The sequence below is a fragment of the Sardina pilchardus genome, chromosome 21 (genome assembly GCF_963854185.1).
Source record: "Sardina pilchardus chromosome 21, fSarPil1.1, whole genome shotgun sequence".
NCBI lineage: Eukaryota > Metazoa > Chordata > Actinopteri > Clupeiformes > Clupeidae > Sardina > Sardina pilchardus.
In genome coordinates, this window is record NC_085014.1 from 26,083,766 (window position 1) to 26,102,694 (window position 18,929).

The window sequence follows — 18,929 nt, forward strand, 5'->3', positions numbered from 1 at the left end:
ATTGCTTATACTCATACTGTTTTGGGGGGCTGGACTACCATTGGGGGTTGGAATATACCCAAGATGGCTGCCTTCATTGAGAGGTAAGAGAAAGATAGCTAACGGTAGTGGTCTTTTTATTTATTACATCTCTGTAATGATAAAATGTGAATATTAGCGCCAGTTACGTAGAGGCAGGACTCAGCATTCTTAAATTGTGTAGAAGTGTAGAAATAGGCCGCAGCACTGTGATACGTAAACGTTAGCCGGTGATTGCGAAGGAGGTGAGCATCCTTGGATTATCAGTAAGTTTCCCCATCCAGAGCATCATTCGGGCCTATTGGAAACACTGGACTGAATAGTTCAGACAATATAACGATCGAATATATGTATTTTGAGCAAGCTGATAGCCTGATTTAATACAGCTCTGCCTTCCCCGCTAACCATTAGATTGTGTCAATTTTGGCTAGCGGTGATGGCAAGCTAACCAAGTCGGTTAGCGCATTAACATTACAGCGGATGTCATACAAAGGTGTTAGCTTGCACCTGTTTCGGTTTAAGATTCTGTAGACATAACATTGGGAAGAGTTATGGCGGAAGATAAAATCAATTTCATATCCAGTTTCTGTCCCGGTTGATTAGGTAGTAGGATTTAGCTAGGTTATTGATAAGCTAGCTCATCTTCCTTTCGTAGGCCACATATGATGACGTAGCCATACGAACCTATGAACCCATCAAGATTTCACAATGAGATATCCTCATCTTGTGTTTTTTTTTAACGAGCTCTGATTTGTCTTAGTTATTGATTTCAAAATTCTAATTAGCTCTAAATCGACTTTCCTGTTCTTTCAAGAATGGGGCTGCTAGTCTTGGCCTGTGTTTCATTGTTGGTGAGTGGGTCTTTGGCTGTGGATCGAGGAAACTTCAAAACCTGCGACCAGAGTGCCTTTTGCAAGTGAGTAACCTAATGATTAACGATGCCCACTCTAGTTCAAGTTCAACTTTTCAGAAGTTATTGAGACCGCATGACCGCTTTTCTGATAGCTTAACTAGCTTTCCTCGTATTATTGTCTAACTTGACAATCCATGCTCTTTCCTCTTTTTATTTGCGCGTGTGTGCACGTGCTCTCACAGACGTCAACGGGCACTGAAGGCAGGCCAGTCCCCGTACAGAGCTCTGCTGGACACGCTGGAACTCAGTGATTCCAGGGTCACACTACAGCTCATCAATGACAACAACAAGGTCTGGCTACCAGCTAACTTTGCATTGACATGTAAAGTTCACAGCCCACTCCCTTTTTCTACCCACCATTAGAAAAAGGCCTAGTGGGCATAATTGGAATATTTTGCATACATCTCCTCGAAACACATCCCACAACAATCGACTATTCTGTATTGTATTTCTGTAAAATGGTTGGACAGTTTCTGCATTATGTCAGGGAGACAGTTTCCTATTTGTGTTTGCCACACTTTTCTATTTTCTTCCAAATCAACTAACACTCAGTTAGAGAAGTGCCCCGAATATTTTCAGACAGCTCAGAGAATGTTTATGGCTTTGACCATTCCTTTGTTCAAACAAGGGGACTTGCAAAGGTCTCTTATTTTTGTGTCAGTGAGAGAGCCCTTATTGGTTGAGTTGAAGGTGAGATGTTGGATGACCCTCCTCAACATTATGAACTGCTGAACCTCATACTCATCCATAGAACCTTTAGCTTTGTAGAGTCTCCATGTACAATTACAAAGATCCGATTGCATTTTCTGTACATTGTGACCTTTTTCTACCTGTTCATATCCCATGATCCTCTGCACAGGTGCGTCTTCTGCTGGAGCTGTACCGGCTACAGGGCAACATGACACGGGTCAAGATCAACGAGCTGAAACCACTCAGGCCGCGCTATGAGGTGCCGGACGTGCTGGTGTCCGACCCACCCACTGAGCCGTGAGTATTTCAGCCTAGTAGGCTCTCGCGTGGATCAAGGTCTGAGAACCAGCCCTCTAAATCAGTATAACTAAATGAGAGAGAGGGTTAAAGTAAGACTCTCTCAACCATGGTGGTTATTGTGGCACAGTAACATTTGGAACCCCCCCCCCTCCCCAGTCAGTATGTATGATTTGTCTATATTGTCTTAAGTGCTAACTCTTTTCTAACTCACTCTTTCCCTCTCTGTTTCTATCACTCTGTCTATGCCTTCTGCCCCTCCCTTCTCCTATAACTTCTGCTCCTGCTGTCTTTCCCTGCTCGCCGCTGTGTGTGTAGTCTGTCGCTGTTGTCTCAGGATGATAACGGCGTGGTGCTGTCCCTGGGAGCACAGCGGCAGCAGAGGCTGATCGTCAGCGCTCGGCCCTTCCGGCTGGACATCGTGGAGGGACCCGAGGTGCTGATGTCCCTCAACTCCCGGGGCCTCCTGGCCTTTGAGCACCTGCGTGTGCGCAAGGACACGTAAGTCCCCACCTGAACTCTACAGTGCTGAAGAATTTCAAGAGATTCTCTTGAAAAATGCGCAAATTTGCTTGAATAAGTGCATTGTTTTGAGGTCCTGTAGTGGAACACTGATGCTCAAAGTTGTTCCTGTTGGATTCCAGCAGCTTCTCGGGAGCAGGATTTTATGTTTTCTGATACCATGACTGGTTACGAGAAATTCTGAAATTCATGCTATCCTTTTGTATGTGTTTATGGAACAACATGCAGTCAGGCCAATCCTGAGGGTGGCGAGGCGAAGGAGAATGCAGATGGAGAAGAACAGCAGGAGGAAGCGAAGGTATACACACACACACGCACACACACACAATCACACACCGACACTTCCTTGCGTTGTTCATTTACAAGTGCTTAATATGGAGGGTAAGATTCAGACAGGATTTTGAGGTGTTATGAAAAAGAAATCGTCAACCAAAACCTGTTTCCTCAGTCTCATTCTGTGCCTTCCTCTCCCTGCTTTTAGGAGACCGCAGAAGAAGGTGCTAAAGAGGAGGAGATAGACGGCATGTGGGAGGAGACATTCAAGTCGCACACTGACAGCAAACCGAATGGTACACACACACACACACACACACACACACACACACACACATTCACACACACCAGCTTAATCCATTAGATTTAGTTGGTTCAAGAACACTGTCTGGCTTTGTCCCTATTTTTGTGTGTTAATTTAATATGCCTTGCACTTTGCTCTCTGGGTGTTTGCTTGGAGCTCTGCTTGTGTTGTGTAACTCCGAGACATCTGTCTGCCCTACAGGGCCGACCTCCATCAGTCTAGACTTCTCTCTGCCCGGAGTAGAACACGTCTATGGCATTCCAGAACACGGCGACAATCTCAAATTGAAAACCACAGAGTAAGCAGTCAACAATACATCTTGCTGATCCATCTCATACCATTTCAAAGCCTCTATAGAAAAGACAAGTAGCCGGTGAAGTCATTAAAGCAGAGAGTTGTCAGTAGATGGCTGTAATAACCTAGCTCTTTGTTTTGTTGTAGCGGTGGGGATCCCTATAGGCTGTATAATCTGGACGTGTTCCAATACGAGCTGTTCAACCCCATGGCCCTGTACGGAGCCGTACCGGTCATGCTGGCCCATAGCACAGCGCGCACCATGGGCCTCTTCTGGCTCAACGCTGCAGAGACCTGGGTGGACATCAGCTCCAACACTGCTGGAAAGGTGTGAGGACACAGTTCACCGTCTTCTCTATTTTGTCTCACCTTTCTCTGTCATGAGATGGCAGATAGAGGAATCTGTGGATACATGGGAGGTTGTGTAATTATAGAATTAATCAGCCATTATGATTACCAATGATATTGAATTTTTTTTTTTGCACTTTACTGTGAGGCACTTTGGTGCGGCTCAGCCGTCTGTAAACGTGCTATAGAAATACAATTTGACTTTGACTTTGAAAGCTACATGATTAAAATATAATGGGGTTTTTTGCTGCGTTTTATTTTGAAACATTGCCATTATTTTGCCTTGAGTTATAAATCTAGTGCAATTTTAATCTTCTCTACTTCTTAACGTTTAGAAAATGGATCATGTTTCCAAAATCATTGAGTAATGTTGTTAAATAATGGTGATTTCAGTAGTGGACCAGAGTGATCATGACCATGATGTCTTGCCATTATGGAGCAGCTCTAGCATGCGCTCTTCTCCTCTCTCCACGCAGACGGTGTTTGGGAAGATGCTGGACTACGTCCAGGGCGCCAGCGAGACGCCACAGACGGACGTGCGCTGGATCTCCGAGAGCGGCATCATCGACGTCTTCATCATGCTCGGGCCCACTCCCTCTGACGTCTTCACCCAGTACGCCTCGCTGACTGGTGAGCGAGAGTGCATGGAAAGCGTGCAGTATAGACACATACACACACAGCCTTTTCCCCCCTTTTCATGGATCTGTCTGGTGCTTTTTAAGGACAGTGTTGTCATGAGTTATTTGTAATTAAGTAGACTAATAATGGATATTACAAGCCAATATTTGTCATCGTCCTTCTCCTTTCTTTGGGCTCATTCCTCCATCTCCTCCTGCTGACCTATTGCAGGCACTCAGTCCTTCCCCCCCATCGCTGCGCTGGCCTACCACCAGTGTCGCTGGAACTACAACGACCAGGAGGACGTGCAGGCCGTGGACAAGGGCTTTGACGAGCACGACATCCCCTACGACTTCATCTGGCTGGACATCGAGCACACCGACGGCAAGCGCTACTTCACCTGGGACGCCCACAAGTTCCCCAACCCCAAGGACATGCTGCAGGGCATTATGGACAAACGGCGCAAGGTCAGCCACCAGACCAGAGTGCATTAAGGAAGAGTTGTACAATTGTAGGAAGAGTTGCACAGCTCCGAGTTCCCCTAGCTCAACTGCTGAAGTAAAGTGTAGCAACACCAGATCTGCTAAGAGGGGAGAGATGTGTGTGTGTGCACTACACTACACGGTTGACGCTTCTAAGCTTCTGTTTCTGTTTCCGGCAGATGGTGGCAATCGTAGATCCCCACATCAAAGTAGACAGCAACTACAAAATCCACAACGAGATCCGGGCCCAAAACTACTACATCAAAAACAAAGACGGAGGAGATTATGAAGGCTGGTGCTGGCCTGGTAAACAACCATCACGTGTTTGTGTATTGTTAAGCCAGTGACCTATGATATGATATGAAATATCAAGTGTTGAAGAAGTGTTAGTTGGCACTGTCCTCCACGTGTTATGTTCTTTTGCACAAAGCAAGCGTATGTTCATCAGCCTGAGATCCAACCACAGCATCCTCTTTGAGGTTTGCCCGGAAATATTGCCTTATCTCTTTAAGACTGCAAATGTATAATTTGCCAATAGTTCTAGTGGTTTTTATGAAATACCAGCACACATTTTTTTCTCTCTGTTCAAAATAGATTATCTTCAATTGAGAGAAAACATTTGAGAGTTGTGCCTTAAGCTAGCACACTAACAAGATTAACAGCTGAAAGACTTTCCTCCTACATATCAACAAACGGGACGTTTAAAAGCTTGTTAGCTCGCTAATTGATGTACTGTGCTACATCAGTGTTGTGCCATACTGGCTGTTATTTTGCATGTAAATGTTTGTGTTTGTCTTTCTCCAGGGAGTGCTGGCTATCCAGATTTCACCAACCCTCCGATGCGAGACTGGTGGGCTAGTATGTTTGCCTATGATCAATATGAGGTGAGATATCTTAGTTGAGGTCAATATGTACATTTGTTTCATGTTTAAGAAAGCATTATTTTTGCCTCAGTTAGGTTTACCCAAATCCAGATAATAGCTTCTTTCATACACAGAATGCAGCTCAAAGTGCTTTACCTTTGGAGCATTTAACACAATTGGGAATAAAGTGTAATAATTCAAACAAACAAACAAACAAACAAACAAACAAACAAACACAATAAATAAAACATCAGAGATTGAGAATGAAGTAAATGAAAATTGATGAAAAAAACTGCATACAATATAATAGTTTATAAGTGTCTATATGACTGTGTGTGTGTGTGTGTGTGTTTCAGGGTTCGATGGAGAACCTGTACACATGGAACGACATGAATGAGCCGTCTGTGTTCAATGGGCCGGAGGTGACCATGCATAAGGATGCTAAGCATGGAGACTGGGAGCACCGCGACGTCCACAACCTCTATGGCTTCTACGTGGTGAGACATGCTTAATGGAGAGGATGAATTACACACGCACACGCACACACACGCCAGCCGCTCACATATACTTTCACAGTTAACTGGTCTTTCAGTCAGATGAAACAGAGCTCTGAACCTGCCTTCTCTGATCTCCTCAGCAAATGGCTACTGCTGATGGTTTGATCCGCCGCTCAGGGGGAGTTGAGCGTCCGTTCGTCCTCACCAGGGCCTTCTTCGCTGGGTCTCAGAGATACGGTGAGCCCTTCAGCACGCCGGTGTCATTAACCCACAGTGATTGGCTTAAGGTTTTAGGCTGGATCTCCTCTTAGCTGCATTACGTCCTAGATGTTTTGCTTGCTTTGAATGACTGTAGTTGTTTGAGAGGGTCTGCCCCCTGTCTAAACATCGTGTGTGTGTGTGTGTGTGTGTGTGTGTGTGTGTGTGTGTGTGTGTGTGTGTGTGTGTGTGTGTGTGTGTGTGTGTGTGTGTGTGTGTGTGTGTGTGTGTGTGTGTGTGTGTGTGTGTGTGTGTGTGTGTGTGTGTGTGTGTGTGTGTGTGTGTGTGTGTGTGTGTGTGTGTGTGTGTGTGTGTGTGTGTGTGTGTGTGTGTTCGCGTGCTCAGGAGCGGTATGGACCGGTGACAACGCGGCAGAGTGGGACCACCTGAAGATCTCCATCCCCATGTGCCTCAGTCTGGGCCTGGTGGGCATCTCTTTCTGTGGAGGTCAGTGACACACACTCTTTTCACTTGCTCTGTGTGTGCATGCACGCAACTTATACTGTGCATGGACTGAATTGACTGAATTGTATGAGCATACAGCTTTAGTAAGTAGCTGAATACCAGTGGCTGAATTATTTTCTGTCCCTCTCTCCACTCCATTCAAAATGATTTACCCTTGTGATCATGTCCCTCTTTCTCCTCTCTCCCTCTCCATGTCCTGTCTGTCTGTCTGTCTGTCTGTCTGTCAGCTGATGTCGGGGGTTTCTTCAAGACGCCCAGCCCTGAGCTGTTGGTTCGCTGGTACCAGACGGGTGCCTACCAGCCCTTCTTCCGCGCCCACGCCCACCTGGACACCCCCCGGCGTGAGCCCTGGCTCTTCGGGCCCGAGAACACGGCGCTGATCCGCGAGGCCGTGCGCCAGCGCTACGCCCTCCTGCCCTACTGGTACCAGCAGTTCTACCAGGCCCACAGAACCGGCCAGCCCGTCATGAGGTGAGGGAGGCTTGTTCGGAGTGTATTTGCATAGCACATTACACAAGACAAGCGCGCTTCAAAGGACAAAGAGAATAACACATCGAACATGACAGGACCAGAGTGTGTGGTTTAGGAGAGCTGTGCTGAGAGAGGTAGTGTGTCCTCAGCCAGTGTGCCTATCTCTTGGTTCAGTTAGCGAGAGTGAAATAATCTGAATATGTCAAAGTTGCATTAGTAAGTTGTTTTGCCTGTCTTTGATTTGAGGTTATTTGTGTGTGCATTGTAAGTCATACACTTTTGTCTTTGACAGACCATTGTGGGTAGAGTATCCTAAGGACACAGCCACGTTCACCATGGATGACCAGTTCCTTATTGGTAAGTCATTAAAAGTTGTAAGTGAGCAAGCAAGCAACCGTTTACACAGAGAATTTGACAAGATGGTGGTGTTGGTGTATCATATGGTGTATCATGCTTGGTACACAAATGAGGAGTTTCACTCTGCCGGCTCCAGTTTCACTCTGTCTCTGCCTCAGGGAAGGACTTGTTGGTGCACCCTGTAACCGAGGAGGGCTCCCGGGGCGTGACGGCCTATCTGCCAGGACACGGAGAGGTCGGTGCCGCCACAATGCCCTCGTTCTCCATTCAGAGGCCTTTCCTCAGCTCCTCTCCAGTTTCTCGCCAAGTTTTCTGCCATCTCTTAAGGAGACTGCCCTAAGGCAGGCTGTGTTAGACTAACAGATTGTTATTTGTTTTCTTTGCGGTTTTGGTATCTCTGAGGATATAAATGGACCGCTTGTTTTAAAGCAATTCAGCTAGCAGGTGGAATGCGGAGCAGTATTTATTGTAGAGAGTAGACTGCTTTGTGCTGAAATAAGTTGCTATGTGATCTGCAGCTCGTAAATTGTTAAACGTTTGCACCAATTTGTGTTATAAATTGTGTTTGGTATCTTTTTTTTCCAGATCTGGTACGACGTCCACACATTCCAGAAACACAACGGTGCTCAGAGCCTGTACATTCCTGTTACCATGAGTTCTGTAAGATAGATTTTTGACTTTTGCCAACATAAACTAATTAAAACGTAAACTAACTACTCATTTTTAACATCTAACTTTGATTGCCTTTGCACAAACAAGCAAATACTGTGATATGAATTAAGGAAATGAAGTACATGATGGTGCTGCTTTTCAGTTTGTTCCTGTTGGCTCATAGATCCTCATCCTGCTCTTTCATAGATCCCAGTATTCCAACGTGGTGGTTCCATTATTCCCAAAAAGCTGCGGGTCCGGAGGTCCTCCTCATGCATGGAGAATGACCCCTACACTCTCATTGTGGCTCTCAGTCCCCAGGTTAAACATTCATTTTGACTCTCAATGCAATCATAAAAAGTCTCTGAGACTGAGAGACCACTGGTTTTGTTTTGGCTTATTTTGGTTGTAGTATAAACAGCGGTATTTAATGAAACTGTGTGTGTGATGGCTACCATAGAGAACTGCAGAGGGAGAGCTCTACATTGACGATGGCCACACCTTCAGCTTCGACACCAAGAAGGAGTTTATTCACAGAAGCCTAACTTTTGCCAACAATGTCCTCTCCTCTAGGTAAGACACTATCCATAATCCTAATCACTTACAGTACAATCACCTATCTCTTGCCTCTCCTCTCCTCTCTGACTAGCCCAATCTCACTTTTCTTGCTATTCTCAATTGTGTGTGTTAAAATGACTTCTAAAAGCAATAGTTAAGAAAAACTAAAACAAAAACCATTGCATGATACATGTGTCCTCAAACATGTTGTGTAACAACTGTCCCTGCAGGAACTTGTGCCCTGACAGCCAGTTCTCCTCTCCCTCCTGGATCGAGAAGGTGATCATTCTTGGGGCCAGTAATCCCAAAGGGGTCAACCTTAAGACTGATGGTACGATACACACTTCTTCATCATCATCCTCCTCCTCCTCCTCCTCCTCCTCCTCCTGCTGCTGCTGCTCGAACACAAGACATGCTAATTGTAGTGCACCATTACAGTGGTGATTTCTAATTCACTATATTGTATAGCCTGACTACGTCACCCTCAATTCTTGTCAGAATGTGAGTCTGAAATGTCTCCAGCTTTGATTATGGGGCGTGTTTCAACCAGGGCGGGGGGGATAGCTCTGCACTCATTGGATATACCTAACCAAACAGAGCAACGGAATAGGCAATAACGTAGGCTATATCTTCTGTTGTCAGCGCTGTCAGTATCTATCTTGTACAACACCTGATAGCGAAATCGAAGACAACGAAATATGTAGCAGGGTAGGCTATTTGCAAAAGATTTCCCCTCCTTCGTTTTTTAAAAATAATTCCTTCAAACTGTACAAACATGCAATGAACAGCTGGGGAAAGGTGTCGTTAACCTAACGAGCAAATAGACATTTCAAACAAACGGGAACAACATCACGCAAACATGCTGTTAAAGCCTATAGCCTACCTTGGTGGAAGTGAAACCGAAGTTTTCCCACATATCCACGTTGGTCTAAGTGTTCAGAAATGGTTGTGTGAATCCGTGATAAAACCTCCAAACTGCATGGAAAAAATATGCATTCAGAGCCATAGCGTTTCTTTTGCAATCTAAATCAACCTAAGCGTGAAGCTGTGAACGGCACTGTTCATCTGTCCATCATTGTGTAAAGCCCGCCCTGACAATTTGATTGGTCCGGTAGGATCTGTACAGCGCATAGTGCAAGGCCAACGGAGAAATGCCAGACTGAACTTCTCCGCTGGAAAATTATGTAGGCGGGGCTAAAGTTCGGCTGCCCCCAGGATATATATTGTATACGAGAACGCCTAATTTTCGTTTTGTTCTGTTTCTCCCCTCTAAATGTCCAGGTAAAGAGACTCCACTGGAGTACGAGTTTGATGCCTCCATGTCGGTGCTGACCCTCCGTAAGCCTGGCGTGAGCGCTGGCGCAGACTGGACTGTGGAGCTGCTGTGAGGCTGATGGGACTGGGCTCAGGATCCATAGGCTGTTATGGGGGTGCAGGAGAGTGGCCACAGGCTGTGGTGACCACACGTGGAGAAATGACCAAGGAAGGGAAGCTTGTAAGAGGCACATGGAGACCAAGCTGATCGAGTATGGGACTACTATCAGATACACACACACACACACACACACACACACACACACACACACACACACACACACACACACACACACACACACACACACACACACACACACACACACACACACACACACACACACACACACACACACACACACACACACACACACACACACACACACACACACACACACACACACACACACACACACACACACACACACACACACACACACACACACACACACACACACACACACACACAAATGCAAGTGAATTTCCCTGAAGTAGACCAATAGGTATGGGACTCTTTAGACGCGAAACAATCATACACACACACACAGACACACACAAACACATCTATGATCATCATAACAGGTGATGACTTATCACCTTTGCCATCCAGGACCACAATTGAGTTATTAGGCAGGGATCACATTAGCCAGCGGCAAGCGGCAGCGGCAAGAGTAACGCAACGCTCAGACCATAATAATACATCCAAAACAGTATATCTCGTTGCTAAGTTCAATCTTGTTGCTACGTCCTTAGTCAAATCTGATTGGTTAAAATACCTAAACATTCCAAAACTGATTGTGACGAGCCGAGCGTTGCGCTTCAAAGTTGAACCAAGTTCAACTCACAGTTTGCTCAACGCTAGCGTTACGCCAGCGTTGTCACCATTCCGCTGCCGAACCATAGAGAACAATAGGAAACCTGCCGCTTGCCGCTGGCTAGTGTGATCCCCACCTTACTGTGTGACCATGTCATAAAAAAAAAAAAAAAAAAAAAAAATCTTAGATGAACTCCTAGGACTAGGTGGTTTTTTTTTTTTTTTTTTCCTTTTTCCGTTTTTATAAATGTCCATGTCTATGTCAATTCAATCTTGATCATGTGATTGTTGAATATATATTTAACTGACAAAGTCTAAAGTCAAAATGTTTTTTTTATTATTATTTCTGAGAAATTTCAGGCATTTCATCGGAAGGTATTTCATCTGGATCTCTATAAACATTTTAATAACCTAATCATGCCTTGTGAAAATCAGTAGTCACCATAGCATGGTTGAGCCTTTAGAAATCGTCACCCATTTCTTCTTACTGTCCTGAACAACACAACACTCGGTATTGTGCCAGATTTTTCTCTAATTTGGGAAAACATTGAGATACTGTGTCCTTAACTTCAACTTGAAATACTTGATAATTCTGTGAGACAGTTTAAATATGTCTTGCTAGTACTGGCTCTGTGTATTGTAATGTGATGGGTGGGTAAGGGGAAATGTGGCAGCTTAAGCGGGAAATTAAATTCAAACTAAGAGTTGTGACATATTTTCAGGGGAATAAACCACTGAATCTGGAACAACTACGTTGTTTTTTTTGTTCTTTGCATTCTGAGATTGTGTTGAATTCATTATGTTCATGATGTTCATAAGAGGAGAGTAACTGGTGGAGGGGAGGGGGCGGGTACAATGTTTACAATGATATAATGATATAATACAATACAATTTGGGTTGTGGGTTTGTAGAGTCTTATTGACTGCTGTTAAATAATGGGTTGTATCTGTGTGCAAGTGCAGAAATATTAGTCACAGAGGTCAACCTTGCAATGTTTTAATAATGATGTTTTTATTTTCTTGGTAGTATGGATTAGTTCTGCAGGGCGTTGATGTCCACTTAGGGATCCTATTCAAACCATAGGTTCAAACTAGCTCGTGCCCTCTTTCAGATAACACATTTGTAGAGGATTGCCTTGAGGGGCTACTCCCAAGTTAATAACGACTAATGTTTGATTGTTGGATCTGATGTGGGTAATAAAAATGTACTATACCGAACGTTGGCATGTGATTTCAGATAAGCCTGTGCTGTCCGCAAAACGTATTTAAGCTAATGAACAAGGTCCGTGTAGCGCTTTGCAGTGCTTTGTTCTATTTGCAGAATTCAAATGAGAAAATGAAAAATGGCTTCAAAACTTTCATTATCCTTTTGTCAGACTACTCAGCAAATGGACAATTGATGCTATTTTTAACTTTCGAGTGTGGTTTTTGAAACGGTAAATGATGAATTTGAATTGAGTCCATTTTCCAGTTTTCCATTCCTGCATCGTCGTTGGACTGAACCAAATGCGCCAAGGGATGTACGGGTGGCACCTCTGGCCAGTTAGAGATAGGCTATAAATTAATCCCTCAATCCTTCACCTGTGTGTGTGTGTGTGTGTTTCTTGGTTGGGAACTGTATGTCCACATGTAATGTCCACATAATGTTCACATTCAAAAGAATTCCAGTAAAAAGCAAATCATCTCTTTTTTTCTTTTTTTTTCACTACAAGGAGGTACAGTATAAATACTGTTTACAGTATAGGCTATGATAGAACAGAATTTTTTTTACAGTATTTCTTAGTGAACATAATATCCATGAAACACACGAGCATTCTGAACAAAAAACAACAGCAAAAAGCCCAGATAAAAAGGGGGAAACTTAAAAAAGCACAAAATGACTGTCATCAGCATTGCATCTAACATTTTTTAAAATTCTTACAGGACATGACATCCCTGAAGGCAGGCACCTGACCCAACCCACGGACCTTGGGCATGACCTGTATGGGAGTGCAGACTTACAGGAGCTGTAGGACGTTCGCTTTTCAACAGTTTATCCCAGCTTTGAAGACATCTTTTACAGCATAGTCATGTGGAACAATATTTTTTTCACACTAGCCCTGCTTTCATCCATTCACATTACAAACAGACTCAGTGGCCTTTAAACTTTCCATGAAATATGTCACATCTGTTGCAAGAGAATTAGCTGGTGGTGGTTGCTGTGGCCTGATCAAGTGAAGAATAAAGATATTTAAAGACATTTAAAAGCAAGCTCCAGTACTTGCGCTTGAATTTCATGGACAGCTTCTTCCATTGTATTGACAAATGAGTTTACAGCATATTGACCCACACCTGCCATCTGTAACTGAGCCACAGCAGACCCACATAAATCAAAAGCTGAGTGTTTTGTAATAAAGTCACAGGAACTTGTACTAGGGCATGTAGCCAAATCAGTTGGCCGATTGTCATCAGAATATTGCTGACTAACAGCACAAACAACTGTCTGCACATTATTTGAAATTTCACCGTGTACTCTATTTAAGGGTTTTCTGTACCCTGAAAAAGACCCAAATTAAAGGATACAGTCTGATTGACCACAACGAAGATGTACATTTCTGCCAGAGCACAAATCCATGGGCCAATTTAAGGTGCCTAATAAGGATATTTGAGTTGTCAAAAGTAGAGCCACAAACATAGCACAACATCTTTTTTTTATTGTTCCCTTGCCCTTTTGTATTGCTCCCTTGCCCCTAGTTCTGCTATACCTAGGTGTTTCCTTTACTTGGCCGACGTCTATTTCGTGGATAAAAGTGTACATATTGTGAAGCACTTTGTTGTAGGACGTACCGAACACAAAATGACTCTTGAGCAGTTCATCAAAGTCGCCAACTGCACTGGCTGACATGCATGGGATGGCGTACTTGTCGAGAACAATGTACTGTGCATGGATGGTGTTCTTCTTGGGTCCAGCTGCAAGGAGGAATGGCTGCTTGCTCTCCTGTATGGCATCCAGATGTTCTTGTACACTGTTTCCAGTCTGTGAATGCATTTTTTCACATTAATGCAGGGCTTAAAGTGCCATATCAGATGATGAAAAAGATTCAGAATGTTTGTATGACAATATCAATAGTATGATTCAAGAGTGTCGATGAGTGTAGCCTACATAGTGTAAATCTGGATAATGTAGTGTGATTTCAGAATGTTAAAAGTCGCATTTTGTGCATGTGCATAAACTCTTTTAGGAGGTGTATAAACTCTATTTCTGAAATTTGAGAAGTGGGTAAACAGCGTTTAGCTTAAATGACAAATTATGCGTCGGCATTACTTTGAGAACATCTCAATACAACCACCATACACTGGTAGGCGAGTGGAGAAAATATTTTGACCAACAACAATTACATTGCTTGAATGCTAGAAAGAAACAATGCAACAGAGGGCAACACTCTGACGTGGGCCTAATCTAAAAGGCGGCACAACTGATGGCTCATTCACCAACCTTTAAGAACATGACAACATGATTCTCTGCCATGGATGCAGACATCTTCCCGGGTCTTTAGCGGCATTGTGCAACCGGTGGAATCAGGTGGAGTAAGAGAAGTATCCCTGCAAGTTCATGATCCCATGCTCTATGAAAAAGAGGCACAAGGATGTGATTAGCAGCTTAGTCAAACTTCATACATTTTCCAACTGAGAGAAAATCGTTCAATTGTTTTAAAGTATCTCACCTGTGTCGTTTTCTTCATCATCATTCCCCATACTCTCTGCTGCATCAATCAGCTCCTGAAGAGCACCTACTGATTTCCCCTTTCTGTGACCGGCAGCGGTTCCCACGACATCAATGGCTACCCGCTCCATGGGAGCTCCGACTGTGTATTGCTGTAGCGGAGCGTGCGAGCACTGTGAAAGGCCTGCGAATGAATCACCTTGGTCTCTGGATCGAGCGCTGGCCAGCTTCAATCCATGCCCACACTCTGCTGAGCATGGCGTCCTCCGACTGCACCTTCCGAATCTCCTCCCTCGACATCACGTCCATCGTGACATCGGCGACCGCTCTGCGACACTGCGTCGTAGAGCCGGGTTGTGGCGCACTGTCCCTCTCGCTGGTGGGCTGCTGGCTATCGCTGTTTCCCTCGTTGGCAGGCTGCTGATGAGTGCTGTCACTCGCTGATAGAGAAGGACACAAGGAGAGCAATGAAACTTAAAGCGAGCAGAGGGAAAGCATTCTAGAGTCTATTTGAGCATGGAAATATGTCAAACTTTTTTTTGTTCAAAAGTGTTTTTAAATGCATAGCAGCATTTTCTACTTTGACAGATGGAAACATTCACAATGAACACTATATGAGCAGATAGTTAGATGCATTTAAAGTTGCAATTTTAAACCACTAACAAGGCTCAATAAAAAGATAATTCACTTACTTCTGGTTGATGCAGTCCTTGGATCCTCTGGCTGACGTGATGATGAACAACCACACTGGCACAGCATCAGTGCTTGATACAAAAGCTTAGCAAGATCTCGTAGAGTTTTGCGAGATTTGGAAACGCTTCTCCGCTGTAGTTGTTCCTTCGGGCTATGAACAGAGGTGTCAAAAGTATTCACATTCATTACTCAAGTAGAAGTAAAGATACTAGGGTTTTAAACAACTTCTGTAGAAGCGGAAGTATCAACTCAAACTTTGCACTTAAGTAAAAGTATAAAAGTACTGGTTTTAAAACTACTTAAAGTATAAAAGTAAAAGTAATGTAAGCGAAAAAATGCCATTAAGGACAAAAGTGTAGGCCACGGCACAGGGGCCGATAGTGCACTACCCCACTAGCCCACCCCATAATGACTAAAATGATATATTAAAACTGTCAGTGTTGAAAAATTTGGGATGCACTAGCTATCTGTTTCATCTGTATACTGTATGTCCACTGAACATGAACGCATGCCAGTAACAATGCAGATACAATATGTGTACTACTGAGCATAAACATGTGTTTCATGGAACGGAAGATATGACTAGTTGCTTAAGTATTAATAGTGCAAAAAGTCAAATTTCAGGGGCATGTTATCAATAACCTATTAGTATGTAAATGTACATCCAAGCTTAGCCGCCTGCAGGAATTTGTGAGGGCAACAGATGTAAGATAACAAAACTGGCCAAGAAAATTAGTATACAGGGCAGGCTTAGTGGCTATTTCCCTTGTATGGTTGTCTATGCAGTATACATTAGTGCTGTCAAAATTCATGATTAATCCAGGTGATTACAGTAATCAAGAAAAAAAAGAACCTTCAGTGGATGACTTCCTTTTGAGGGCTGCTGAAGTAAGTTGCGTGTAGTCTACCTCTCTAGACGAGTCGGCTGTTTCTCCTGTGGGGAAAAATGAATGCACAGGCACAGATGAGTTTCATATTATTTCTCTAAAACCACAAACTCAGACTATCTAGGACTTCCGCTGTATTAAATGTCATGCCTGAAGTGCATGAATGAAGGTCAGACTACAAGTTAGGGAGCAGTTTCACTGGTCTGTGCAGTTATATTGAGCAGACCAGAATATAGACCCTTACAGCTGTTTTAGGATAGCTTAAGACAAGGAGCTGCTGGCATGACTGAAAAGAAGCATTATTGATGAGACAGTCGAAATTCGAATCAGCTAAATTCATTGTAAACAGCATTCGGCTGATAGATGGTAGTTGGAGCTATAGGATTCATTGTAAACAGCATTCGGCTGATATGGTAGTTGGAGCTATGATTTGCCCCACAGAGGCGCACGCACTCTCATACAGATCATGTCTAGGGTGACCAGGTGTTCCTGTTTTTGGTTGCCTGTCCCCGGGAAAATAAAAGACAAACTAAATGTGGCCGTTTTTTAAGAAGATAAACCTTGTATGTATATCAATCAGATTGATAGTCTAACGGTTTGATTAGGCCCAGTTTTGGTCTCGTGCGTATGGTCACCTACAGTATATGCACTATCAAGTAGACTATATCTTTACAGAATTAACTTACAAATATCGCATACAGCGGTAATATAAGCTCAGATAACTTTTGGCTAAAGTTGAATTTCAAATCTCACAGTGCCCAATATACGCTAGCAAACCCATGTCATGTAATCTAGTATCTAGCCATAGCAAACATTGCAAGTGTGCCATTAGTAACTACGTTAACAGGTTACTACAAATATTGTGTCAATAATCAACTGATAATAACAAACTCTCCACTTACCTCATATGCTTTGTCAAATTAGACGGCGAGTTTTTGAAAGCCAGCAGGTAACCTAGGCTATGTAAGGTAACAAAGTATTTGTAGCCTATAACTCGTTACAGTTCTGGCTATGAATGATAACGCCGAAGACTAGACAATATAGGCTAGCCTATGTTTCTTTTAAAAGACAAATTATGAAACTAAAACTGTGGCTGAGCGAGAATGTTCCTAAAGCAGATGTCAGTCATGTATTAGTTCTGGAATTGCCACAGTTATCCTACGGGTGGGAGCGATCAAAGGAACCATATCTGATTTAATGTGCCATTCGCTGCACTTACCGGCCGTGTGCACTTATAGTGTGCATGGCTTATTCTATGAGACAAGCTGTTACTGGCAGGATCAACCATGCCAGCTTGCTGGATAGCTGGCCCGTCCCCGGCCCGCGCTGGGGCTTTCGTTGCCTCTGGATTGGCCTCCGGAGAGGTTGCCCCATGCGGGTGTACGCAGCGTGGGTAGCTGGTACACACGTCCGTGTGTGTGGACCTTGAGGACCGGGGAATGCGTTTCTAGGCTGCCGTGGGGGTTGAGTCCGGCCACTCGCCAGCCGACATCCTGTATGGGACTGCTAGTCAGATGGGGCGGCTGAATCTCGCAACAGAACCTTTCGGCGCTGGGAGCGGAGGCTCCGTGGAGCCCCAAGTGCCCCCGGCCTGGAGGCTGATGCCCTGGGGCGGGGAGGGGGGTCCCGATCCGCTGGACGGTCTAGTATTCATATCGGCCAGAGAGAGAGACAACGAGGCTGGGCGAAGCGAGCTGGAATGCTTATACCTGGAGCTCAGAATTAGGTCCGCGGACGCGCTGGGGCGGGGAGGGGGGGTCCGACCCTGGACGGTCGGGGTGCCTCCCCAGGCGCGTCTCGTATTCCCATCCGCCAGAGAGGGTCAAACCGGGGCTTGGCGATCGATGGAACGCTTCCCTGGAGCTTAGAAAGTGCCGTGATTTTTCTAAGTCCACTTTTTTAGTGCACCCTCATTAACGCGCCGGCACCCCACCAGAGGGGGGGGGGGGTTAGTACCCTCCAGGCCAAGGGGACCTGGCAGAGAAGTGTCCGAAGCCGTCGGACGCTTTTCGCGGCGCTCCCCTGGTTTCAATTCTGGAGCCTGCCACCTGCCCAGCCTATATAATTAAATAAATGAGGGACATAGCCTCAGGAGAGAAAAGTTGTCTGTCTGCCCATGATGAACCTAGGGACATAGTCTCTGGAGTGAATTTATACCATGGGTAGAGAAAATTTTTCGCTCCAGAGACTAAGTCCCTAGGTTCATCATAGGCAGAGAGACAACTTTTCGCTCCAGAGACTATGTCCCTAGGTTCATCATAGGCAGAGAGACAACTTTTCGCTCCAGAGACTATGTCCCTAGGTTCATCATGGGCAGAGAGACAACTTTTCGCTCCAGAGACTATGTCCCTCATTTATTTAATTATATAGCCTGGGCAAGTGGCAGGCTCCAGAAACGAAGCCAGGGGAGCGCCGAGAAAAGCGCCCGACGGCTTCGGACACTTCTCAGGCAGGTCCCCTTGGCCTGGAGGGTACCTAACCCCCCCCCTCTGGTGGGGTGCCAGCACGTTAATGAAGGTGCACCGAAAAAGTGGACTTAGAAAAATACGGACCATTTCTGAGCTCCAGGGAAGCGTTCCAGCTCGCTTCGCCCAGCCTCGGTTGCCCTCTCTCTGGCCCGTATGAATACTAGAGGCACCA

At 44.7% G+C, this 18,929-nt stretch overlaps 1 protein-coding gene across 2 annotated transcripts; it reads left to right on the forward strand.

The window, feature by feature from the left end:
* Nucleotides 1–53: 53 nt before the first annotated feature.
* ganabb (glucosidase II alpha subunit b) lies at nt 54–12,224 on the forward strand. Of its 2 annotated transcripts, none has more exons than XM_062524399.1 (24): nt 54–83; nt 833–934; nt 1,114–1,222; nt 1,791–1,918; nt 2,237–2,419; nt 2,669–2,738; nt 2,922–3,009; nt 3,219–3,315; nt 3,459–3,639; nt 4,136–4,289; nt 4,509–4,744; nt 4,939–5,065; nt 5,564–5,643; nt 5,979–6,119; nt 6,260–6,356; nt 6,723–6,824; nt 7,070–7,313; nt 7,606–7,670; nt 7,829–7,905; nt 8,256–8,330; nt 8,529–8,642; nt 8,782–8,894; nt 9,110–9,210; nt 10,161–12,224. In XM_062524399.1, exons 1-24 carry the CDS (start codon nt 64–66, stop codon nt 10,265–10,267), a joined length of 2,811 nt encoding a protein of 936 aa, XP_062380383.1. In that variant the 5' UTR covers nt 54–63; the 3' UTR covers nt 10,268–12,224. The 2 variants fall into 2 exon arrangements, with proteins under 2 accessions (XP_062380383.1, XP_062380384.1); XM_062524400.1 differs by lacking the exon at nt 54–83 and adding an exon at nt 187–284.
* Nucleotides 12,225–18,929: the final 6,705 nt, after the last annotated feature.

Bases quoted from the DNA above. Each gene is read 5' to 3' on its own strand.
- ganabb (XM_062524399.1), top strand. From the start codon at position 64: ATGGCTGCCTTCATTGAGAG. The intron at 935-1,113 runs GTGAGTAACCTA...GTGCTCTCACAG, and splicing joins GACCAGAGTGCCTTTTGCAA to ACGTCAACGGGCACTGAAGG. The intron at 2,739-2,921 runs GTATACACACAC...CCCTGCTTTTAG, and splicing joins AACAGCAGGAGGAAGCGAAG to GAGACCGCAGAAGAAGGTGC.